The sequence below is a fragment of the Delphinapterus leucas genome, unplaced genomic scaffold (assembly GCF_059928025.1).
Source record: "Delphinapterus leucas isolate spDelLeu-1000000601 "Yukka" unplaced genomic scaffold, BTC_Dleu_Yukka2 spDelLeu_asBTCV2_sq78, whole genome shotgun sequence".
Taxonomy (NCBI): domain Eukaryota; kingdom Metazoa; phylum Chordata; class Mammalia; order Artiodactyla; family Monodontidae; genus Delphinapterus; species Delphinapterus leucas.
The window spans coordinates 18,927-45,777 of NW_028322287.1; the positions used below are offsets into that span (position 1 = coordinate 18,927).

General features: G+C 42.9%; 1 protein-coding gene across 2 annotated transcripts in view; it reads right to left on the reverse strand.

Annotated features, from left to right (window-relative positions):
* The window catches only part of LOC149743804 (alpha-1,6-mannosylglycoprotein 6-beta-N-acetylglucosaminyltransferase A), a 239,955-nt gene that overhangs the window by 17,744 nt on the left and 195,360 nt on the right, over nucleotides 1-26,851 (reverse strand). For both annotated transcript variants that reach the window (XM_089906141.1, XM_089906140.1), the window contains exons 5-6: nucleotides 11,820-11,896; nucleotides 10,704-10,793 (exon numbers count right to left, since the gene is read on the reverse strand). In XM_089906141.1, the coding sequence (XP_089762267.1) occupies nucleotides 10,704-10,793; nucleotides 11,820-11,896 (167 nt within the window). The remainder of the gene's footprint in view (nucleotides 1-10,703; nucleotides 10,794-11,819; nucleotides 11,897-26,851) is intronic.

Below are 26,851 nucleotides of genomic sequence, written 5' to 3' on the forward strand. Positions count from 1 at the left end.
AGTAGCTCTGCTATCTGGGCTCATTGTCTCCATCAAACACCTGAGATGATGAATATTTGGGCCAAATTGCTTATTAGGAAAGGTTGTGCCTGTGGGGTGAGTAGAAGACGAAGAAGAAAAGCGACGATATGCTAGGAGCCAAGCACTAGGAAAAGCGCTTCACACACATCATGTCCTTCGGTCTCCACATAATCCTCTGGGCAAGGCCCATCATGACAGATAAAGACAGAGGTGCAGGGCAGCCCCACAGCTGTGGATGGAAGTGCTATCTGTCCTGCACAGGGCCGTACACTTAGCAGAAAAGCCAGACGTGTGGTTCCTGCAGTCCCACGAGCACAGTCCAGCCTTTGATATTAGAGTATGATTGCCTAGATCTTCTCTACAAAATCCTTCAGAAAGTTTACTCTGCTCCTGTTGCAGGGCAGTGCTGGAAGGGCCATGAAAGTGATGGTAACTCCCTGCCTGCAGCCCTCGCCCCTGATGTCTCTTCCGCGCAGCAGGGGTGATTGCTTCAAAGCCTAAAGTGGATTACATCCTACACTAACTCAGACCCTTCAGTGGCTTCTCCTCGCCCTCAGAATAAAGCCCAGAATTTATCCTCAACCTTACGCTGCCTGCCTCACTACCCCCGTCCCCCAAAGAACTCCCTTCCAAGTCCAAACACACGCCAGGACCATTCTTACCTCGGGAGGGTGGCCAGGTTTGTGAGGGGAGGGGAAAAGATGCTCAGTCAAATTCGAATTTCAGACAAAGGATGATTTTTCTTTTTGGTATGTTGCATGCAGTATTTGTCATATACTCGCAGTTAAAAATTAAATAAAACACTCTTTCCCTGAAATTCATTATCATTGGGTATCTTGTATTTTACCTGGTAACCCCATACCTCAGCGCTTCTGCATCTGCTCTCTCTCTACCTGAAACACTTTTCCTTCCAGAGCTCCCGTGCCTGCCTGCCTGCCTGCCTCCCTCCCTCCCTCCCTGCCGCACTATACTCCAACTTTTCCTCTGAGAAGCCTTCCCTGGCCACTCTACCTCCTTACTCTGTTTTTCCTCGGCACACCTACCACATGTGGAAATTATCTGACCCATGGGTTGACTGCTAATTGCTGTCCCATCCGAATGTAATAAGCTCCTTGAGGACAGAAACTTCAGCAGGCCAGTTTCCTCAGCCCCCAGTGGAGGCCCTGGCACACAGCAGGTCCTCAATCGTTACTTGTTACACAGTAAACAAAACAAAACAAAAATCAAAGGCATGACTTGAGTACTTAAGATATTCATGATAAGGATACTCTTTTCCATTTAAATGACACTTATCTATTGTTTCATTAGAACCTTTCAAAATACCCTGAGGGAAGCAGGGCAGGCTTTACCTTGACTTCAGTGGGGAGAAACCAGTCTGAAAACTCAAGGGAATGTTCTAGGCCACACGGGTAGGAGTTGGCTCCAGACAGGCCATCAGGCCCATGTATTTTCTTTTCTTTTTTCCATGTAAGGCATTTTATTTTAAATATAGCAGTTTGTACATGTCAACCCCAAACTCCCAATCTATCCATATATTTTCTATAATATGTAATGCTGCCCCCTACCACGGGAGGGGTGGCAAGAATATCACAGAGAGTATGGAACTGATCATGTGCAAGAGAGACCCGAGGGCTGGGGAGATCCGATACAGGGCTACTCAGGATGTTAGGGAAGGCGCAGGACTTCAAGAGAAATTGCTGTAAGTTTTCAACATACCACAAACCAGTGGGGTTCTAATGACAGGATGTCAGAGTTTCAAAAATCCATCCCAAATCTCTGTGGGATGAGACCTGTCAATTTCCTTTACACAGGAGAGGGAGCAAACGAATTCCTCCGTCGTGAATCACATAGATAATACAGAGAGATGCTTCTTACATTGCACAGTGGAAGAACCGGCCTCACTGGGCCTACATCCACACTGAGGACACAAGAGCCACAGTCACCCCATTTATAAAGGTAGTCACATTCCAGTGACCAAGGACAGAGTTCCTCTTTTGTGGTAATGTGCAACTTTGCCAGAAGCGTAGATCCAGGCAAGTAACGCAGAGTGACAATAAGAATAAAAGCTGGGCGAGAAAACTGTGCCTTCCAATATAATTGGCTCGTTCCATTCTAATAGTCTAACCTGATCCCCTGCATTCCCTTATAGATAAAATATTAGAGCGCATTATATTAAAATTGTTAATAAGTGCTCAAAATGCCCTTGCTTCATGTCTCAAATTTAATGTTCCTAGCAGATTTTAATCTTACAAATTTACAATAACGTTTTCTTCAAGATTAGAAAGGTGATAGCTGGGGAAGTCACCCACTTAGAACAAAGAGACAAAAAAGCTATTGACTATTTTAAAAAATGCTTTAAATAGAGTTATTCACTCAACAAATATGTGTGCCAGGCACTATTATTCCTGTGAACAAAACAGACAAAAAAATCTCTCTGGAGATGACTTTCCACATACTTGCTCTTAACGTTGGATATTGATGGTCACCCCAGGACCTTTGCACTGAATTGTTCCCCCTGCCTGTTAAATACCTGTGCCAGACACCTGCACCTCTTACTCTCTCACCTCTAATTTGGTCCTCACATGTCCTCCTCTCATCTGCTCAGTAGGGCATATTCTGAACACGCTGTCTAAAGCTGGCACCATCACTCCATGAGGCCCCTCTCAGTTTCATTTTTCTCCATAGCTCTATTGTAATCTAAAAGATATGTATTTTACTTTTTGTTGCCTGTCTCCTCCTACAAAACATAACTTTAAGAAATGTTTGTCTTTTTGTTCACTGTCATATCCCCAGCACCCAGAAAATAACAATAGCAATGAATTCCCCTGGTACCCAGATGCTGGTCTCTAAGTGTCATTTCCCACTAAGAGGAACCAAGGGTACTTAGAGAAAAGGCTGATTCTAGGTCTAGGGCAGAAATTATATAAGATGAACCTGGAAGCTCTTGTCATACCAGACAAGATCAAAACTATTAAAAACTCCTAGGTTATGTCAAAAGGACTCAGAAGACAACGTGAATTGGCCCCCACTGGTCAAAGAAGGTATAATATGAGAACTAGTAAGAAAATAATTGGAATGGATCAAACATATCAAATATGTTTCAATCAATGAGTTCATAATGATGGTAAAAACCAACAAGCATACAAACAAGCAGGCAAACAAACTACTAGTCACCAGTGGAGGATGCTAGGAAATCAACAGAGAACTCAAGATTTCTCTTAGGAACTGTTCCGCAGGGTAACCAAATATCAGATGAGGACTCATTTCTCTATACAGGGTATTCCTGACATATTACAAAGGAATCCCTGATGAATCCAGGCAGTGATTATCAATGGCTGCTAACATCCCCCAAAGAGAGAGAACCAGGCATTTATGTGCCTCTTAATAAGACGTATTTAATACCACCCATGAAACAGTTTTGAAAAAAATATTAAGCCTGACTCTGATCAAACCTCAGCTCTACTATCAATTTACAGGAAGTACAAGGGGCAGGGAAACAGGTTATACAACAACACGGGGATATAATCGTCAAAATTCAGAGGACAACAAACTCTTCTAAGGCAAAGTTTCTTCAGGGAAAAATCACAAGAGGAAAAAAAATAAGAGATGAAAGGAAACCTAAATTAAAGGGACTTAAGAGACACCAACAATAGTAATTTATGGTCCTTGCCTGAAACTCTGTTCAAATAAATAAACTTTAATTTACAAGAAATGTGAATACTAACCTGATATTTGATGATATTAAGGAATTCCGTAATTTTTTAAATATGGAATGGTATTAAAAGCTATAAGTTTTAAAACAGCCTCTTTTAAAGGTACGTAGTGAAACATTCACAGACGATGAGATCTTTGGGATTTGCTTCAAAATAATGAACTGGGGGCTTCCCTGGTGGCGCAGTGGTTGAGAGTCCGCCTGCCGATGCAGGGGACACGGGTTCGTGCCCCGGTCCGGGAGGATCCCACGTGCCGCGGAGCGGCTGGGCCCGTGAGCCATGGCCGCTGAGCCTGCGCGTCCGGAGCCTGTGCTCCGCAACGAAGAGGCCACAACAGTGAGAGGCCCGCATACCGCAAAAAAAAAAAACAATAATAATGAACTGGGAGAGGTGTCAATGAATGAGATTGGCCACGAATTGACAATTATTGAATGTGAGTCATGGGCACATGGGGGGTTCCTTACACCCATCTCTTTTACATATGCTTGAAATTTTCCATATTAAAAACAGCTTAAAACATAAAACTTTACAAATATTTTATTGGTATATAATAGAAATAAATGATCAGAGACAATATTTAAAAGTTTGTAAAAGAACAAATTGGAGATGACTGCATCAAAGCCCCAGTCTGCCACATGTATTCCAAGCAGCAAAGAGGTGTTGGTTTGGGGTTTGGCAAATCCAGCCGTTTACCCTTAAATTTCTGTTTAAGGTAGAGGTCAGAGTAAGAACTCTCAATCTAAATGTTGTAATATGTGAAAAAAAAAGATATAAAACTTAATGTTGTAGTATATGAAACTACGGACAAAGAGGAGGTGTCACGAAGAGGATGAACTTGGGAGAAGGAAGAGGTTGGGGGAAATTGAGAGATCAATCAGGCTGATGAGAAATGCTGTTCTGTAAACTTGGGATTGTTTTAAAAAAATCCTTTTTCTAAATGTGTCTTAGAATTCAGGTAATAAGAGCCACGAAAACACATAGATGAAAAAGATAAAAGTAAAGGCTGAATTCAAGAAGTGCAAAGAACACGATCATAAATCTCTGTCACCTCCGGTACCACCAAAAAAATATTATCTCACAGAAAGTGAATTTCCTATGTCAAGGGCTAGACATTTGAAAGGTGTGTGTGGGTATTCTCAGGCAACAGTCTAGTGGCATTTTTAAAGTACTCCCTGACCCGTCCCAAATGTTAGTTATAGTTTCTCATTCGGATTTCTTCCTGCAACCTAAACAGTCAATTCTTTACTGCTGCCCACTTTGACAAATTAGTTTGCGCAACACCATTTCCAAGATATCTTTAGCAGCCAACACAGCCCATAAATCCAAATCATTGTACTGGTTATTAGGATTTCATTTCATGCTCACATTCACAAACATTTAAGCTTTCAACCTTTGCTGCTGGACATTAATCTTGGTATTAATCAAGGGATTAAGTACGCTGAATTTAAACTCAAGGTTAATAGCACGCTCAGCCAATATTAGTTTTACATATTGCCAAGGGCGAACAGAAAGAGGAAGAGAACTCTATGCCTGTTGTTTCCGAAATATAAGAAACAGATTCATGAGCAAGGCATGAAATTGCTTCTTTTGTTCCTTTATGAGGGAGTCACACACACAGGCAGGCGCGCGCGCACACACACACACACACACACACACACACTCACTCAACCAGTCCAAATTGGCATTAGAAGCAACAGCTTGTACACATCCTAAGATCTAGCAATCAATCACTGAGCAATTTGATTATTTCAGAGCAACTATACTTCCAGTGGCAACACAAGTGCTTAGAAAAAACAGTACAAACAAATTAAGAAGTCTGGCAGGGTATGATGGTTGCTAGTTGCTAGAATAACTGTGTAAATAGCAAAAATCTGTGGGAGTCAAATATATCAGCACCATCTATCAACATAATATCAATAGGGGTAAAGAAATTTATTCTCAATTTTGTAAAAGCTGATAGCAGTAAAAGGCTCTGCAGATGGCTAAGTTAATAATACCTGAAACAATGACATTTAGAGTAATTACTTTATAGGGTCTTGTGTCTATAACGGGAGTAGTTAGTTACATGGCTCACAAAAACAGACACAGAAAATGAACTGCTCGATGATCTGGAAATGCAAGGCTGCTTAATGTATCAGTCTTTCAACCCTCACCACTTGCAATGGCCAAGTACCTGGTTTCCATGAGTTATATGTTCAGGAGGATTGGCCCCTTTTTTTTTTTTTTTTTTTTTTGGCAGGGGAGATAAAGTATTAAAATTATGAGTATTAAACTAGCAATGAAGACTGATTAATGGAAACCAACTAACTTAGAGCCATATTTCAAACACAGGTGGATTTGAGCATAGAACTGAATGCAAAGGCAATGGTGACAAACGACTTCACTTGAGTTCAGCTTTCGTTTGACGTGAAAGGGAAACAGGAATGGTCGATGCAGAAGCACTAAGCAACTTAACTTCTCGGAGCCCCTAGGATGCGGCTCTCTACTACTCAGAGCTGGGGAGAGGTTGAAATGACGCTGTGTATTTGAGGTGTCAGGCACACAGTGCAGCTCAGCCATGTTTCATTCTTATTGTCTGCCACTCAACAAGGGCAATGACGAGACTTTTAGCATCACACCCAGTCCCTAATACAACATCAGACATACGACAAGCATCCGTGGGGATAATGGAAGGGGAAACACTGATGGCTTTACCTCCTGGGATTTCCCATAAAAGGCTGGGAGACTACAAGTTGGTGAAGGTAAAAGCAGAAGTTTATACTCCCATAATTCAGCAGAGTTGGCACACTGAGACAACTGGGGGAAAGAAAAATGCAGGAAGAGCGCTATCTCCTAAGACTGGTCTGAATCTAAATGCCTCAGTTTAACCGATGACTGACTACAGAGGAGACATTTTATTTCATGTCCTCTTTTATTATCTGTCAAAGCTCTGCAGTTAAACATAGATGGAAACAAGAATTGGCTCTTCAGTGAGGATCAAGAAAAGAAAGTCACCAGTACATCCACTGATCAAGTAAACAAATCAAATGAAGATGTCTCTCTCAATCATTTTACCAATTGCAAGAGCAACCAGGCATACGATACAGGTTAAATCAAGTAACAAAAGATGGAAAGAAAGCAAGGGGAAAAAAAAAAACTAGACAAAATACATCACCACAAAGCCATAGATGTTGTCCAGGATTTACAGAATACTAGAACACAGTTAACTGGCTTTAGGAAACATCTCTAATAATTTCATGTAGGCAACGGCAGAGGGGTACTGCTGTTCCATGCATCCGGTTCACGATTTAACTGTGAACAAGTTGCACATCCTGACAAAGGAAGTCAAGGGGAACAGCTGAATTTCTGTTACCAGAAGCCTAGGGATCTAAAATTAAATGAGACTGGTGAATGAGAACCAGAAATTGATTCCAATTCTAAGACAGAATCAAGGTCCCACATAAAACGTCACAGGCTAAGTGACACCCCACAACTGTACTCAAATAATGGCAATATCAAAAACCTATCATGTATAGACACAGAAAACAAACTTATGGTTACCAAAGGGGAAAGGTGAGGGGGAGGAATAAATAAGGAATTTGGGATTAACATATACACACTACTATATATAAAATAGATAATAAACAAGGACCTACTGTATAGCACAGGGAACTATACTTGATATTTTGTAATAACCTACATGGGAAAAGAATCTGGAAAAGAATATATAACTATATACATTTGAATCATTTCACTGTACACCTGAAGCTAACACAACATTGTAAATCAACTTTATTTCAATAAAAATAAATAAATAACCACTTCCCACAAAGAAGTAAAAACAAAAGCAAAACCCAAAAAACCTATCATAAAAGTGTCAGTTCTACAAATTGAGTATCATTTATTTGCCAGGTTCTACTCTAAGCATGCTCCCATATAGGCTCAGGAATTCTCATGGCAGGATCCTTTAAAAACAAAATTAAAACATATGATAAAGGAAGAACCTGAGGCACAAAGAGGACAACTTTTCCAAGAGCACAGTGTTTAGAAAGCATTAGAAACAGAAGCTTAAGTCAGCTACGAGGCTCTAAGGCAGTACTGCCTATTCAAGTGGCCATGTTGGTTAAATTTTCCTCTCTTATAGGGTCCCTATTAAGATGCTTTGATAAAATGGAAAATTTTTTTAAAAGGCCAGAGTTTCAAGGTAATTTTCAGATTAAAACTTTGAAAAAGAAGTTCCTAGTTCTTTCCCAGGACCCCTTCCTGGCTTAATTACCTGTATCCATGCTTCCTCTTCCATTAGACTTCAAAGATAATGAATGCGTAGCATGCTGCCAAGCAAATGAGTCCTCAGTAATTGTTGACAATCAATGAATACAATAGATGTTCAGTAAGTGCTCACTGAACTGAATTCAGTGTTGCAGAAAGAAAGGTCTGATCATTTGCATAAGAAGAGAGTAGAAGAGGCAAATGAAGTACCCTTCCACGTCTTGAAAGGAGAAATAATAGTTAAAGGTTCTGCAGTGAAACACCCAGGCTCCAATATTAAGTCTACATGATCCATCACATCTTTATGCGGCCCCATCTATCCCACACTCCTCTCAGTTTACCTGCACCAGAATCTCCCTTTTCTCTCATTTAACTAGGTCCTTCCTTCCCTGTCGGTAGGGGTAGGGTGGCAGTTTCAAAGGAAGGGAACCCGGTCATATATAATTACAGCCCCTGTCCACCTGGACCATTCTCCCACACCTCCCCAGCTGTGGCTTGGGAGATGGAGACCCAGGCTGGAGTGAGGACGTCAAACCCTCTTTCTCTCCCTTCACCTCAGCAATCCTCCCCGAGATGCTGGAAGGCATGAAATTAGCTCAGCTTGTCCATCAGGGAGCCCGGTTAGACTCTGGCTAAATTCTATCAAATGGAAATGGGAAGAAAATTTTTGAAAATTGAACTAAATGAGGAACTTTGTCCTCAGGGCAGGAAAGGTGCCTCTAACTGACTTCTCACTAGAGTGAAGGTTCACCCATAGCCCCAGGCCCTCCTCCTCTGGAGAAGAAAATGAGGCCGGCCCCAGGCCACCCAAGCTCCAAACACACTCAAATACATGCTACAAAGTTAACTGGCCAGCAGCCACCTAATGAAGTACATCACACACCCAACCTCTCAGTGCTTTTCGCTTCCAAGAGGCATTTTAACTGTCACTAACTCTGACGGTTCCCATGATGGCCCTGGGGTGGCCGTGGAGCAAACCTCGGCAAAAACAAGTCTGACTGGATCTTACAGAAGAAAGAGAAGGGTGCGGAAGAGGGACAAACCCCACAGATCCCAGGGCCACATGCCCTATAGCAATACTGGCTTGGCCTCCATCCCCAAAACTGTCCCTATCACCTTATACCAGAGAGAAGAGGTACCTAAATCCCACAAGGGAAACTATGGCAAAAACATTTCATTTAGCTTCAAAATGGAGGCATTCTCCTTTCTGCATGGCATCACCAGGGAGCTGTTATTAAACTACTGGTGAAACAGCAAGAGAACCAAAACCAGGGGGCGCGAATCAAAAAAAAAAAAAAAAAAAAAGGCAGTCAAGAGCCTGCCAAGTGCACATCCTCAGAAATTAGCTGGCGTCTGTTTCACAAGCCCCTAGGGCTGCTGCCCCTGCCCATAATGGGGGTGGGCAGCCGGTGAGTTTTCATTCCCTACTCAGTTCTCTCCCAGTAATTGGTGCTGGAAAAAGTCTTAACCCCATCCTATCCCCTTAACCTTTCTAAAGGTGAAATGGAGATCCCTAAAGCATGTAACAAATTCCATGTGGTCTGTAAAATGCCCTGTAGCCCTTAAAAAAAAAAAGGAAAAAAAGCTGCTATTTAAATTCAAGGGTACAAATGAAGTTCAGATAAAAAGGGGAAAAAAAGTAAATAATTCAGCCTGTAAGTAAATAGCTAACTCAGCCAATAAGCATATGAAAATATGCTCAACATCACTAATCATTAAGGAAATGCAAACCACAACCAGAGTGAGATACCCCCTCAAACCCATTCAGAGGGCCACTAAAAAAAAAAAAAAAAAAAAAAAAAACCCAGAAAATAACAAGTGCTGGCAAGGATGTGGAGAAGTTAGAACCCTTGTGTACTGTTGGTGGGAATGTAAAATGGTGCAGCCACTGTGGAAAACAGTTTGGTGGTTCCTCAAAAAATTAAAAATATAATTACCATATAATCCAGCAACTCTGCTTCTGGATCTATACCCAAAAGCATTGAAAGCAGAGTCTCAAAGAGTTATGTGTACACCTACGTTCATAACAACATTATTCACAATACCTGAAAGGTGGAAGCAATCCAAGGGTCCATTTGACAGATGAATGGGTAACAAAATGTGGTCTATACACACAATGGAACATATTATTAAGCCTTACAAAGGAAGGACATACTGACACATGTACAACATGGATGAACCTTGAGTACACTATGCGAAGTGAAATCAGCCCATCACAAAAAGACAAATACTGTACACTGCACTTATAGGAGTACTTGGAGTAGTCAGAGGCAGAGGCAGAAAGGAGAAGGGTGTTTGCCGGGGCTGGGAGAAGGGAGGGAACGTGGAGTTACAGTTTAACGGGAACAGAGTCTCAGGTTGGCAAGATGAAGCATTCTGGAGATGGATGGATGGTGGTGACGGTCGCAGTGTGAAATGGACTTAAGGCCGCTGAACTTTACACTTTATGGTTAAGAAGTTTTACTACATTTTTTGTTAGGTGTATTTTACTACCTTTTTTTTTTTAATTGGGAAAAAATTAAACAGTGAACTCAGACTATTCTTCCCTCAAGGGGGAAAAAAAAAAGTCACGCTACTTGGGGACAGAGGAGAGTCACACAGAAGGGAATCACAGGCCCTTCATGGGAAAACAATACCCGTTTTTCAGCCTTTCAGATTCCAGGCTCAGCTACAGAACAGACCGTCCACCCCCACCCCACAAAGCCACAAGAAGCTACTCACCTCACTGAGGTAAATAAAAAAAGAGCAGGTGGACCCATCCACTCCGTATTCTGCGTAGCAGGGATCCGAGCGCCACATATCTTTCATCCACTGAAACAACCAGAGAAGGTGAGAACGCTGATGAGCAGCCCGATCTCTGCGGCCAGGCACACCTGCCAACAGAGACGGCGAGGGCTCGGAGGGGGAGGGGGGGGCTCAAGCCGTGGCCTGAAGCTCAGGATCCCTGGGCTGAGGTCAGGAGCCAGATGCTCAGCTCTTGGACGATCGTGGCTTGAGCTGGGCCTTAGCAGAGGCCTTTGGAGTGGACAGAGGCCGTGAGACACACCCTGCAGTGCAGCCCGGGAGAAGCAACGGCAAGGAGCTTTTTATCAAAAGCAAGTGCCTAATGCAGTGCCCCGGCATCAGAGTCCCCTCCCCGGAGAACTACAGTTTCACAAGCCTCGGCACAGTGCCTGGAAGAGAGCGCACAGACGAGGGCAGGAGCTCAGCGTGCGGTGAGTCCCAAATGGAGGCTAGGTAAATGCTCTGTGGTTTGGTCTCACCATCCTACGTGGCGCTTGAACACTAACTTTTCTCTGCAAACTACTGCCAAGGAGAGTGGTCTCCCCAAGGGCTGGCCGTATAAATGGGATGAAAAAAAAAAGTTAAGAGTCAAAGAGTGGCCAAGAGTGTCTGGGTACTCGACTGCACATGCAAATGTGACAATGAAATCTCGATCTGGAGACCTCACAGCAGAGGCCTGGGGCAGAGGGAAGGTGGATACTAAATAATGGCAGCCCCTTGTCCTTGGCCCTTGAAGAATCACCTGCTGGAGGATGGGAAGGGAGTGGCAAGTGACAGCTTCAAAGCCACCGCAGGTGCCTGCAATGGCCCAGCCCTTTCAGTCTGACCACTTAGTCACTGTTGACTAACCCCACACAGCTGGCATAAGCAGGGAAGGGTTGTCATGGCCACAGCCCCTAACTGGCAGGACTGAGGCGCCCCTTAAATGACTCCCTTAAAGGGCTCGCTTGCCCATGTGTATCGCCGGGGAGAAGAAGGGAGGGTGGGGGAAGCAAGGAGCTGTTCGTGCAGATTAAGGAGGATGGGGACGAATGGACATCCCTTCTGCCTTACCTTAATTTTCCCCTCGCAGTGGGGGTAGCCATCCATAGGAGGCAATACGCATTTTTCTTGAGCTCCATTAATGATATCTGAAAAGGAGGAAAAACAACAAAGGATACTATCAAGTTTATTGCAAGTGAGGGTCAGAGAGAGAAAAGGAAAAGAGACGTCTATCCTGGGAGCCCCTCCAGCTGACGACAGTTCTGACTGGTCTGCAGGGAGGACCTGACCCAACCAGAGCCCACCTCCAGCACGGCCAGAGACCTGTGACATGCATGGCCCAGCCGCAAAGGTTGAGCCGGGCCAACCAGAGTGATTGCCTGAAAATCTGCAACTGGGAAACTGAGAAACCATACGAGTGGGGAGCAGGAAATGAAGTCATGAGATTAGGAGGGTCACAGGGCCGGCGAGGCCAGGCTAGGCTATGAGGACAAACTGAGGCCATGAGCAGCTTCATGAACACGTGTGCTTATCACTTATGGAATCTAAAAAAGTGGTACAAATGAACTTATTTCCAAAACAGAAACAGACACACAGACATAGAAAACAAACCTATGGCTACTGAAGGAGAAGCGGGGGGAATCAATTAGGAGTCTGGGATTAACAGATACACACTACTATATATAAAATAGATAAACGATAAGGACCTGCTGTACAGCACAGGGAGCTATATTCAATATCTTATAATAACCTATAAGGGAAAAGCAACTGAAGAAAATAGATATATGTGTGTGTGTGTGTGTGTGTACATATATATATATATATAAAAATAACCGAAACTACTTTGCTGTACACCTGAAACTAACACAACACTGTAAATCAACTATACTTCAATAAAACAAAACAGACACGCGCTTGAGCTGAGGCAGCCCACAGCAGAGAGAAAGGCGAAGAGAACCATGTGCTCAGAAAGCCACAAGATGCATCTGCAAGGTGCACCTTCTTACAGACCCGGTTCTTAAATTTCCACCAAGATCTCCTTGTTCTTCCACTATTTCCTCCCAATAAACTCCCTTTGTATTAGCAAGCTAGAGTAGATTCCTATTCCTTGTAACTACAGAGTCAAAACTGAAAAGAATGCCTCCCAGAAGCTTTAGTGATGGACAACAGACAAACCAGTAAACAACTGAACAGCACTGTAAAAGGCCTTATGTTAGGGCGGGGCAAGGGAAGGACACGCGGCTTCCCTGGATCCAGTGACATGTCAGCTGAGATGTGAAGATGAAGCAGCGAGCCAGGTAGAGGGACACGGTAGAGATGGTGTTCAGGAAAACATCCAAATGCAGGACCTGGTCTGACTGGAGTGAATTAGTACGAGGTACTGAGAGGCGGCGCCCAACCAGAAAGGCCTCAAGCACCAAAATAAAGACTCTGGTCTTTGTACTAAGGGCCTGGGTGGCGGAGCACTGAAAAGTTTTAAGGAGAAGGTAGTTACCATCAGTTTTTTGTTTAGGAACAATCATTTCAGCTGGAAAGGCCGACAACCCTAAACCTACATGCTTCTGTTTTTGGACCAACTATATTTTCTGCACATGCTTGGATGTCCCAATTATTCACTGCTGACAGTTTCCCACACCAAGTACTAATCGGAAATGAGATCCCAAACTACAATATCAACCTAAGGATAACTAGAGTGTAAAATCAATATCCTCCTATCATAGGTCGGAGGCAGTGTCTGTTAGTTGTTCACATGGAAGACAGTTTGTTGGAGGCTTTGTTTCCCCATCTGTAAAATCGGAATAACTGCACCTCTATTTCATCCAGGTCTTATAAGATATTTAAGTTAATATTTAATACCTTAAATATTTGTAAAAAGCCTGGTCTGGCACTCCCATCACATGATACCACAGACCATGGCAGGTGCTTAAAAGTTGGCATTGGCTGTATAATTCCACGCAACTTTCACTCACTATACCCAGGAAAGCAATATTTCAAATGCACATGCTTCTGGAAATGCATTCTCTTCGTTTTTAAAATAAATGCAGTCTTGAATGGTGGCTCTCCCTAAAGCTCCCCTTCTCTCTCATGTGTACGGGGACAGCCAGCTCCAGAATCCACTGACAGACGGGCTCCCTCAACAAAGAAAAGAAGTGCTTTCCAATGACTACTGCTCCTATCACTATTTTAAATTCCAATTTTGTTTACTACTTAAGCAAGTAAGACGCAGCAGAGGTTCCGAGAAATTAAGCAGAGTCCAAAACAGCCGAGGGTTGGGATAATCAGACATCTGAGATACTCAGGGGTAAATTACTCCCCTTTCTTTACACACAAGAGGTATTACTCTAGTTCCAGATGTTCAGAGCCAGAAGTTATTGAAATGAGGTGAGTTGGAGGTATGGCAGTGCAGGACGAAGAGAAATCGCCGAGTGTTAAAATAAACCAGCAGGTCCGTGAAGGCTGCAGGCAAAGCCTAGTTGCTGGCAGTGTGGGTCCTCTTCATTTAAGAGTTTCAAGAAATAAAAAAATGTTATGCTAAGAGTCAGCAAATTTTTCCGTAAAGGACTGGACAATAAATATTTTAGTCTGGGCAGGCCACATGGTCTCTGTCTGGGATGTAGCAGGAAAGCAGCCACAGACGACAGGGGGAGGATGGGTGTGGCTGTGTTCCAATAAAACTTTATTTACAAAAACAGGCACAGACCCCGATGTTGGCCATGCTAAGAGACTCCCCAAATGAGGATCCTCGCTTCTGCAAAGACCTGCGGTACGCGGGCCTCTCACTGTTGTGACCTCTCCCGTTGCGGAGCACAGGCTCCGGACGCGCAGGCTCAGCGGCCATGGTTCACGGGCCCAGCCGCTCCGCGGCATGTGGGATCCTCCCGGACCGCGGCACGAACCCGTGTCCCCTGCGTAGGCAGGCAGACTCTCAACCACTGCGCCACCAGGGAAGCCCCGAACTGACTTTTTAAAGGACATCTGCAGGCACTCCCCTGTCCGGCGTGCCCTTCCTGTCACCCCTCCCGGTTCCCTCCACCCATTTAAAGCCCCTCCTCCTTTAAGACCTAGCTCGAGCATCCCCACCTGAAGAGAGCCCTGATCCTTCTTCTCCATCCCCAGGCTGAGTCAGGACCGAGTCAGGGCTGAGTGCTGCCCTGCGGCTTCTGGCCCTCCAACCACAGTGAGCAATCCTGTTCTCTTGTTCACATCTGTTCACCTCCCCTCCTAGGAGGTGGGAAGGTTACGTCTTTCTGCTCCATCACCAGGCACTCAGTGAGTGCTGCTGGGCTGAATAAACATACGCATGTTCTGCCTGCCTCCCCACCATCCCCGGCCTGACCCTTGGGCTCAGGGAGAATGAGACTGAGCTGAGACCCCGGCTAGACCAGCATTTTTTGCTCCTCTTCCAAGCAGCAGTGTGTCAGCTAATCCAACAGGGGCTCCTCTGCATTTCCATGATCTAATGAGGAATTTTCTCATTATTTTGTTACACAGTGATGGGTTTGAATAGACAGTGGCTTCCAAAAGTGTAGTTGGATGACTTGAGGCTCTGGGGTGGAAGGGATCTGTGAAAGGGAGACACGGGAAGTGCCATGGGGCCGAGCTGCTCACAGAATCAAACCCCCAGTAAGTAATCTGAACGAGACCCTCCATTACCTCCCAGGCCCTGAGGAGTTTCAGCACATCCCACAGGACAGCTCCCTGCCTTGTTTCCATCACAATGACAAAAACTCAATGAATCATGTTTTCATTCCTTTGTGTCCACAGAAGACATTTCTACCTTTGCAAGAGCCTCCAACCTAAGGTTGGTTTAAAAAACCACAAAAATTCAGGCCAAAAGAGGTTAACGTGACGGCTTTTCAGGGGACACTTAACTTAATGAGGCCCCTCCCCACAAAAGGTGTCAGGATTCCGCCAAGATACATTACTAGAAGGCTCTCCCTGCTGTTCACCCCACCCTCTCACACAGGTCATCTTTTTTTTTTTTAACTGTGAAAGGGCAAAGGAAAAATGTAAGCAAAGAAGCTCAGCTCTTCTACTGTTTAGGATTCAGTTTCATCTCTTACCCTCATACACCAGCCCAAGTGGCATCTTGCACTGAAAACTTCACCTCTGAACTGATTCTATGGTACCGTCAACCAGGTTATTAGAAAAAAGGCAGGGTACCCTAGGTGCAAAAACTCTGTTGTTTTATCAGGGTAGTAGGAGGTCAAATATTAGGTTTAATCTAAGAGAACATTTTTCTTATTATCAAAAATGCTTACAACTCAGGAAGAGCACATGTACAGCAGGAGAAGTGACGAAAGATGCCATAAACACACCCAGAGCAGCGTGTTCCCATCAAGCGTGGAGCCATATTCTCCCCGACGGTCCTAACATGCATACACAGATTGAGACAGACACAACAGCATTTCAAATACGTATCTGGAAGTGACAGAGACAAAGAGATATGGAACCAGACACACATATGTTTTTAACTCATGGCTTCCTCTGCCCAAGGAAGGAAGGAAAGTGGGAGAGTACAGGGCAGAAGTAAATGGTAAAGACAGTCTCAGAGGGACTGTGAGAATTGAAAAGGGTGATAGAGGAAACAGAGGTGGACAACATGACCTCCCTTGATACAGTACCAGCCTTTCTAAAGTGCTGGCACACACGTTAGCACATTTTATACTCACCACATCCTCCTGAACAAGGAAGACAATTACCTCATCTTATAGTTTGGAAAGGAGACGCTTCAAAATCCTCAGCGGCTACCGCCAAACTCAGCCCACAGCCACCTGGAACATCTCTCAAAAGCCTGCTGCTGGCCATGTGCTTCCATGTCAAAGCTACATCCTTGGGCTTCCCTGGTGGTGCAGTGGTTGCGAGTCCGCCTGCCGATGCAGGGGACACGGGTTCGTGCCCCGGTCCGGGAAGATCCCACATGCCATGGAGCGGCTGGGCCCTTAAGCCATGGCCGCTGAGCCAGTGCGTCCGGAGCCTGTGCGCCGCAATGGGAGAGGCCACAACAGTGAGGGGCCCGCGTACCGCAAAAAAAAAAAAAAAAAAAAAAAAAAAAGGCTGCGTCCTTCCTTGAAAGACATGGTCCATACCCTGGAGGAGCTCCCCAGGACTAGGGGGAGGGACCACATACAGCAGAGCCCCCTCCTCGGGTATAGCCTCCTGGAAGGCGGGCCACCCACCCTCAGGGCCGTGGCCCAGCACCCAACCTACTGCCTGGCACCCTGGCAACTCCATTGTATTTTTTTAGACAGATGAACAAATGTAACAAAGGGATTAAGAGCCCCAGTTCCAGAGAAGCACAGGGAGAAGAAAGAGCCACGGAAGAAAGGGGGTGGGCGGTCCTCACTGGGAATCTCTGAAACAGAAACGCAAGAGTTCCGGACCACACACTAAACAAGCCAAAGGAATCTGGGCTCCACACAAGGAAAAATGTCACAAGGAGGAGCAGTGAAAGAAGACTCACTGCCGCAAGACAAATACCGCGTGCTAACACATATATATGGAATCTAAAAAAAAAAAATGTCATGAAGAACCTAGGGGTAAGACGGGAATAAAGACACAGACCTACTAGAGAATGGACTTGAGGACACGGGGAGGGGGAAGGGTAAGCTGGGACAAAGTGAGAGAGAGGCATGGACATATATACACTACCAAACGTAAAATAGATAGCTAGTGGGAAGCAGCCGCATAGCACAGGGAGATCAGCTCGGTGCTTTGTGACCACCTAGAGTGGTGGGATAGGGAGGGTGGGAGGGAGACGCAAGAGGGAGGGGATATGGGGATATATGTATATGTACAACTGATTCACTCTGTTATAAAGCAGAAACAAACACACCATTGTAAAGCAATTATACTCCAATAAAGATGTAAAACAAAAGAAGACTCATTGCCAATGCAGGGAGGGAGGAAGTGGCCTGTCCCCCATGTGAATGACTGATATTCATACCTTATTCGTATTTAGAAAGAGAGGCTTGCAGTTTTGTGAGAGATGATCTTAATGACTCGTATGTTAACTGTCCTGATGCATTTACAAATCAAATACAAGATCCATTGGGTACCATACAAGGATACCTTTAGTTTTAGCTGCCAAGTTCAATACATATGCATGGAGATGCTGTCTGTTTTTAAAGTCATCAACTGTCAACTATGCAGCATCATAAAACACTCACCTACTACAAACTTATTTCAAGTTAATGATAACCTTTCCTGACTCTGTTGAACAAAAGAGCTCCAGAAATATGGTTATAAAAAGCGGCTCACAACAAACAAGGCTGGCAGCCAGGTGTCACCCGTAATCCGATCCTATAAATACTTGTGGGTGGCACCACCTGTAAGAAACTCGGCTACATGCTCCCGGGTGGTGATGATAAAGTGAGGACATGAGGGGAGAGGAGGGGAGTGGATGTGTGTGGTGGGTAGTGGGAGGCAAGGGGGAGGCGGTGGAGAGGGGGAGAGGTGTTTTGTGAGCCCTACACAGAAAGAAGACAGTTATTTTAGAATGAAAGTTGACCCTCCCAAGAGAGCCTCCTTTGGCAAGGTTCACTTTTCTGAATATTAATTACAGCAAAGACGACGTGTCTGAATATTAATTACAGCAAAGATGACGTGTCTGAATATTAATTACAGCAAAAACGACGTGTGTAAATATTAATTATTGCAAAGATGACGTGTTTGAATATTAATTATAGCCAAGACGATGTATCTGAATATTAATTATAGCAAAGACGACGTGTTTGAAATGGCACTTCTTTTTAAGAACTTGTAAAACACAGTGCCATTAATTTTTTATCTAGAACTGAACAGGCATCAGATAGGTTAAGGGTGCCTGATTTCTTCACCATTGCTATTTTAATGGAAGATGAAAAAGGAAATTTAAAAATCTCTCAGAAATCTCAAAAATCGTGACCATCTGTCTACCCCTGGAAGTTTTAGGAAACCGAGTTCAATCTCCTGGTCCAGTTCCTTTGCCAGCAGCTAAGATAACCATCTTCATGAGTGAGGTACCCCAAGCATATTTCCTCTCAAAAGATAAAGGGTCTCCAGCAATTCTGTTTTTTGTGTAGGATAAGGTAGTGTTTCTCTCCGAACACCCGATAGGAACACACCGCCCCAGTTATCAGATGGCCCCTGCAGGGTGCCCACGTGAGCACTGCACCAGCCGGAGCTGACTTCACCTCTGTGCTCAGCCTGGAGACCATGCTCTTGCCAGCACCTCCATCAGCTGGCCTCACGTCAGGAGTTACCAGCAATAAATCGGCCAGAAATCAGCCATGGTGAAATACAATCTCCCATTACGAATGACCTCACCAGTCATTCTCAGTTGGCAAATATTCATTTAGGGCCACTTTTTACATTTGCATTATGAAAAAGTGATTTAATTTCCATAACTGAATCATGTACACATATTCCAGACCCAGGGCCCACAGGAACAGGAAGCTCTCTGCCCACTGAAGGAGCTGGGGAGTCATGACGGGTAATGGGCACGACACACTCACGGACTCCCAGGGATGGACACCGGGCACCTTGAAAAGAGTTGTCTGCATTTTGTTGGTTTTGTTTCGTTTTTCAATGTAAGAAGCTAGAAATGAAATCACTGTACCAAAGAATTTCAGAGCTGCAGAGGACTCCTGAAGCCATATTAGTAAGCTGTTGACTTTTCCTGATTCATAATAAGGCCTAGAGAGATGAACTGCCTTCTGCAATCAGTGGTTTCATAAAATTCACTAGTTACCTCTCATGCACAACACGTTCTGCATGTCCAACCCAGGCTTCTGTCTTCTGGGTCAAGACTGTTTCCACTACTCTGGCTCTTGGTATTAAAAGGCACACGACCAGCATCATCACCATATTCACACTCTACACCAGAAATCCAAAGAGGCAACCCTGAAGAATAAAATGATCGGTTTTTACTTGTCTCTGAAGAAGCACTCCAAGGGCCTCAGGGACTTGCTAAAAACCTGGAGCTACAGTACTGCCCATAAGCAAACACTATAGGCATAATGGAAGTCAACAGGAAAATCATATTCAATGAACAGTTGTTGAATCATGCACAGCTTTTCAAGGAAGACGTTAACGTGTAAAAAAAATGAAGTTGTGAGGACTATGAAAACACAGTGCCAAGTATAATCAACGTCAAAAATTTCAAACCACAGTAACAGCCAAATAACCCTAGATTATTTATGCTTTCTTCTGTTATACCCGGGGTCATCTGTTTGTTCACTGATTTTTGCAGAATTTCCACCTCATTAAGCTTTGAAGCTAACATTAATACCGTTTTACCTTTCATGGGTAAAACAGAATTAAAAAGAATATCTAGGATTAAGATTCTCAGTACAATGAGGTATCACCTCACGCCGGTCAGAATGGCCATCATTAAAATGTCTACAAATAACAAATTCTGGAGAGGGTGTGGAGAGAAAGGAACCCTCCTACACTGTTTGTGGGAATGTAAATTGATACAGCCACTATGGAGAACAGTACGGAGGTTCCTCAGAAAACTAAAAATAGAGCTACCATATGGTCCTACAATCCCACTCCTGGGCCTTTAACCAAAGAAAACTCTAATTCAAAAAGATACATGCACCCCAATGTTCACTGCAGCACTATTTACAACAGCCAAGACATGGAAGCAACCTAAATGTCCATCGACAGATGAAAGAATAAAGGTGATGTGGTATATGTATACGATGGACTATTCCTCAGCCATAAAAAAGAATGAAATAATGCCATTTGCACCAACATGAATGGACCTAGAAATTATCATACTAAGTGAAGTAAGCCAGACAGAGCAAGATAAATATCATATTGCTATGATATCGCTTATATATGGAATCTAAAAAAAAAAAGGATACAAATGCATTTATTTACGGAACAGAAATAGACTCACAGACTTAGAAAACAAACTTACGGTTACCAAAGAGGAAAGCGGGGGAGGGATAAATTAGGAGATTGGGATTACCATATACACACTACTATACATAAAATAGATAACCAATAAGGAACTATTGTATGGCACAGGGAACTATACTCAATATTTTGTAATAATCTATAAGGGAAAAGAATATATATACATATATATATAGATATATATAAAACTGAATCACTGTGCTGTACACCTGAAACACAACACTGTAAATCAACTATATATAATTCAATAAAATAAAATAAATTAATTAAAAGGGATTCTCAGTAGGAGGGGCAGGGCCCTAAGAATGTTGTGCGCGCGCGCGCACACACACACACACCCTCCATTCTGATAGGCCCCCAGGTACTGCTACTGATACAAGCATGTCACATTCCTTAGAATATTCAGGCAGAAAAGGTTGGTCATCACACACCTAGGAACACATATGTGTAGTGGGCAGAAAACAGCTGGGGTTAAACACCTGACAGTGACATGAAAAAAACAGTTCATCATCATTAGCAATCAGGGAAACGCAAATGAAAACCACCATGATGTATCACTTCATCCACTGAAACGGCTATAATCAAAAATTCAGGTCATAACAAGTGTTGGCAAGAATGTAGAGAAATCAGAACCCTCAAGCACTGCTGGCAGGAAGAGAAAATAATGCAGCTATTTTGGAAAACAGTCTAGCAGTTCCTTAACAAATTAAACATAGAGTTGCCCTTTGACCCAGCAATTCCACTCCTACGTAGATACCCAAGACAAATGAAAACCTAGACCCACACAAAAGTTCATGGCAGCATTATTCATGAGAGCCAAAAGGTGAACACTGGAAACAATCCAAATGTTCATCAGTGGATGAATGGACAGACAAAATGTGGTACATCCACACAACGGGGTATTACTCAGCCATACTGGGAATGAAGTACTGATTCATCCCACAACATGGATAAACCTTGAAGAAATTAAGCTAAGTGAAAGGAGTCAGTCACAAAAGACCACATATTATATAAAATGTCCAGAACAGGCAAATCCATAGAGACAGAAAGTAGGTTAGTGGCTGCTTCGGGCTGGGGGAAACGGAGGTTGAAAGGGGGTTAATGATTGCTAATAGTAGGTACAGAATCCTTTTTGAGGCCAGAGATGGAAAACAGATCTTTTATCCTATGTTTTAACCCCGAGTGTCCTACTGAGAAAGGAAATCTACCTCCAGTGGGTAAGAGCAACCAATCAAGCATCAATGTCTGAGCGGGTGTGGGAGAGGTGAGAGGATCAATGTGGCTAAAGCAGCAGACTCAGAGCAGGGCAGGAGGAAACAGCTTGGAAAGGTTAGCTGACACCACACCCTGGAGAGCTGCAAATTCCAGGCAGGGAACACCATCACCCACTGCGGGAATACGAAGGTCACTGCGTACACTCGGGCAGCTGGGTGCTATGACGCTGGGGAAGAAACAGAGTCTTTGAGGAGAGAAGCAACATGCTGAAAAACGTGAAATCCAAGGAAAAGGAGAGCGACAGCTACATTATGAGGATGAAACTTTGACCTGTGGACTTCCAAAGATACTGATGCGTCAAGTCTTTACAGCTGAATAGAGTTTATACCTAAAGTTGTAAATTGTCAAGGAGCAGAAAGCTGTCTTTCACCAGTGAGGAAGCCCATGTTATTTTTCCAACACGGGGTCTCTAAAGATAACTATGAATGTTTAACCCCTTCTTTGATTTACAGCAGCTTCTAATACCCTCTTTCATCCATTTACATTTAATTAAGCTCTCACTGATGCCTACTTGGCAGGTAATAGGTATATTCTTTTCAAATTTATTTCCAAAATGGCACAGCATAAGCCTCTAAAGTTGTAAAACTATAAAAATCTGTCTTCTGACTGTAGTTAACACTGCTGTATGGTTTATTTCAAAGTTGCTAAGGGAGATCCTAAAACTTCTCATGACAAGAAAAAAACCATTTTTTTCATCCCTGCCCTTTTTTTTATATCTATTTGAAATGATGGATGGATGTTAACTAAACTTACCGTGGCAATCATTTCACAATATATGTAAGTCAAGCCATTATGCTGTACACCTTAAACAGACATAGCACTGTATGTTGATTCTATCTCAATAAAACAAAGGAAAAACGTCTGTCTTGTCCGTGCTTCAAATAGTAGATGAATCCTCTCATGAAATGCCATCTTCCCTCCTTGGCCACCATGCTACCTGCCTGCTCATTATGAAGCGACCTGCTCCTGGAATTGACACTGAAAAATGCTCCAAGAGAAAGCAGCCCTCTGTTCCCTGGTATTTGAGTACCTGACCACATTCCACCCCAGCAGTGGAAACAGGAGAAAAGGTGAGTACACATTATGTGCTGGATTTCTTTGCTGGATTTATTGCTAAGTATTTTATTCTTTCTGATGTTATTGTAAGTTATTAATTTATTTTTGGATTGTTAATTACTAGTGTATAGAAATATAACTGATTTTTTACATTGATCGTGTTTCCTGAAATGTTTCTGAATTCATTTATTAGTTCTAATTGTGTGTCAGGGGATGTATTTCTTATATACAAGATCATGTAATTGGAAAGTAAACATATTTTTACTTCTTCCCAACCGCCCCCCCCAAAAAAAGATTATGTGCTGGAAAGGGCAGGGTGTCTAAGAGATCTCAACTGGGATTCTCTCTCTGCTGCTTACCAGGGGACAACCTGGGCAGGTTACTGGACCTTCCAGAGCCTGTTTCTTCATGCAACAGATGGAGTCAGTAAAATTTTCCAACATCTGAATTATCCTTTCTGTGCCAGGTACCACACCTGGCACTCATTTATTGCCTCATGTCACCCTCAGCCTTCAAAGTCAAACAAGAAATGCTGAGGGAGATAAAGCTGTAAGAAAGAGAGATGCCTATGTCGCACTGAAATATTACACACTAGCTCTCATTCACTCAAATCGCCTATTTGTTCAATATACTTGTCCTGCTGTCCATATCGCTCTGTGTGTTACCCATCTCTGATTCATTTTATGCCAGAGCACTGGATGGACTGTGAGATACAGCCAGTGACCAAGGTGTGAGATACAGCCGGTGACTAAAATGCTTTGAATTTACGGAAGGAAAAAAGTTCAAGTCTTTTTAAATGAATAGCACAAAGGCATCTGCTGTATATTCTAATAGTTCTGGGAATGGAAGATAAAACTGCATGAACAATATGATTTAGGGAATCAGAGTTCTTTTCATGCATAAATCTACATGTATTCATCTGTATGGGAAATATATTATCCCATATTCTCTCTCTCTCTCTCTCTCTCTCTCTCTCTCTCTCTCTCTATATATATATATATATATATATATTCTACTGATATACCCCTATTCTATTCATATAAGTTCATACTTAATTCCTGTTATCATTTCTTCTACAACAAAATGTTCTTCAGCATTTTAAGTAACAATGTAAGGGACATAAAACATTCCATGTGGCTACTATCTTATGTATCCAGTTATAATAAATGGACATAACAGTCCCTAAATTGGGAGAATGCTAGTTTTATGCATCAGAAACAAAATAAAAAGTTATAATGGTATCGTATTTCCAGAAAAAAAGTTTTTAATATTTTAAACAATAAGATATATGCCATTTGCAGCAACAAGGATGGACTTAGAGATTATCATACTAAGTGAAGTAAGCCAGACAAAAATAAATATCATATGACATCGTTTATATGTAGAATCTAAAAAAAGAAGAAAGAAAGAAAGATACAAAAGAACTTATTTCCAAAACAGAAAGAGACTCACAGACATAGAAAACAAACTTATGGCTACCGAAGGGGAAGGTGGGGGAACAATTATGAGTTTGGGATTAACATATACACACTACTGGATAAAAAACAGATAACCAACAAGACCTACTGTAGAGCGCTGGGAACTCAATATTTTGTAATAACCTATAAGGGAAGAGAATCTGAAGAATATATATAGTTATAAATCAACTATACGCCAATAAAAAGTAAATAAAAATTGATACAGACATTCAAATAAAACAAGTAAGATATAGTACTGACAGATTTTAATGCATCCTCAGCTGTCAATTTAGATTTAAGAAAAGATACTGGGAAGTAGATGGCGGACATTAAAAATTCAAGATTATACTTGCAAAACGACATGATATTCTCAAGTTGGGAGCCTAAAGCGATTTCCACACCTATTCTCCTTGTCCAATAAACAAGGGAGGGCCTTTCATAACTTCCCTCTTTTCACATGCAGTTTACTGCAGCTATCATACTGTAACAGCCACATCCCCTAGAACGTGGAGCACACACATCTCCCTAACTCCCCTCCAACAACAAATGGTTCAATTTTTCTTCTAAAACATGGTTAAGCACAGCTCACACATTTCAGACTATTCTTATCAGACTGTCAAAGCGTTTGGGATTTGGATTTTGTTAAGAAAAAGAAAAGGGACTTCCCTTGTGGCGCAGTGGTTAAGAATCCACCTCCAATGCAGGGGACACGGGTTCGATCCCTGGTCCGGGAAGATCCCACATGCCACGGAGCAACTAAGCCCGTGCGCCACAACTACTGAGCCTGAGCTCTAGAGCCTGTGAGCCACAACTACTAAGCCTGCGTGCCACAACTACTGAAGCCCGCGTGCCTAGAGCCCGTGCTCTGCAACAAGAGAAGCCACCGCAATGAGAAGCACGCGCACTGCAACAAAGAGTAGCCCCCGATCGCTGCAACTAGAGAAAGCCCGCACGCAGCAACAAATAACCAACTCAGCCAGGAATAAATAAAATTAATTAGTTAATTAAAAGAAAAAGAAATATATACCCAGTTTATGAACATCTGTTTGTATTTCCTTGTTGAAACTAAAGAAGAAAAGCAAGCAATGAAGAGTTGGTAACTGTAGAAGACTAGCTATATCCCTAGGCTATTTTGATTGTACAAACTGCCAAAAATAGGTGTTTTCTCTCCCCATCATACAATGCCCTCCGCATTTTTTTTTATTTTTTTTGGCTGCACGGCTTGCAGGATCTTAGTTCCCCGACCAGGGATTGAACCTGGGCCACAGCAGTGAAAAAGCCAAGTCCTAATCACTGGACTGCCAGCGAATTCCCAACAACATACATACATACATACATACATACATTTATTTAATGTTGGCCACACTGGGTCTTCATTGTGGCATGCGGACGATGCCCCTTTTTGAATCACCTGTCACAAACTTTTTTGTCGCTGTTGGTGAAGGACAGGGATTCTAATTAGACATCAAGACATCTATGGGCACTGAGGAAGTACTTTGATTATTCTTTTAATGGGAGATCGAGATAAATTTTTGTTTTCACTCACTGATATGAACTGAGTTTTTCATTTTGTTTTGGTTGCTTGGTTATAGTCTCCCTCCTCCCTCTTTAGCATGGAAAAATAAACTGTAAGTTAATTTAGAATTAAGATGACACCCTGATAATAAGTTTTTGGTGCTACAAAAAGAAGCAGAGTGAGAATAAAACACAACCACAAAAAAAGAAGCTCATCTCACACCAGTCAGAATGGCCATCATCAAAAAATCTAGAAACAATAAATGCTGGAGAGGGTGTGGAGAAAAGGGAACACTCTTGCACTGCTGGTGGGAATGTGAATTGGTTCAGCCACTATGGAGAACAGTATGGAGGTTCCTTAAAAAACTACAAATAGAATTACCATATGACACAGCAATCCCACTACTGGGCATATACCCTGAGAAAACCAAAATTCAAAAAGAGTCATGTAGCAAAATGTTCATTGCAGCTCTATTTACAATAGCCCGGAGATGGAAACAACCTAAGCGCCCATCATCGGATGAATGGATAAAGAAAATGTGGCACATATATACAATGGAATATTACTCAGCCTTAAAAAGAAATGAAATTGAGCTATTTGTAATGAGATGGATAGACCTAGAGTCTGTCATACAGAGTGAAGTAAGTCAGAAAGAAAAAGACAAATACCTTATGCTAACACATATATACGGAATTTAAGGGGGAAAAAAATGTCATGAAGAACCTAGGGGTAAGACAGGAATAAAGACGCAGACCTACTGGAGAACGGACTTGAGGATATGGGGAGGGGGAGGGGTGAGCTTTGACAGGGCGAGAGAGAGTCATGGACATATACACACTAACAAACGTAGTAAGGTAGATAGCTAGGGGGAAGCAGCCGCAAGGCACAGGGAT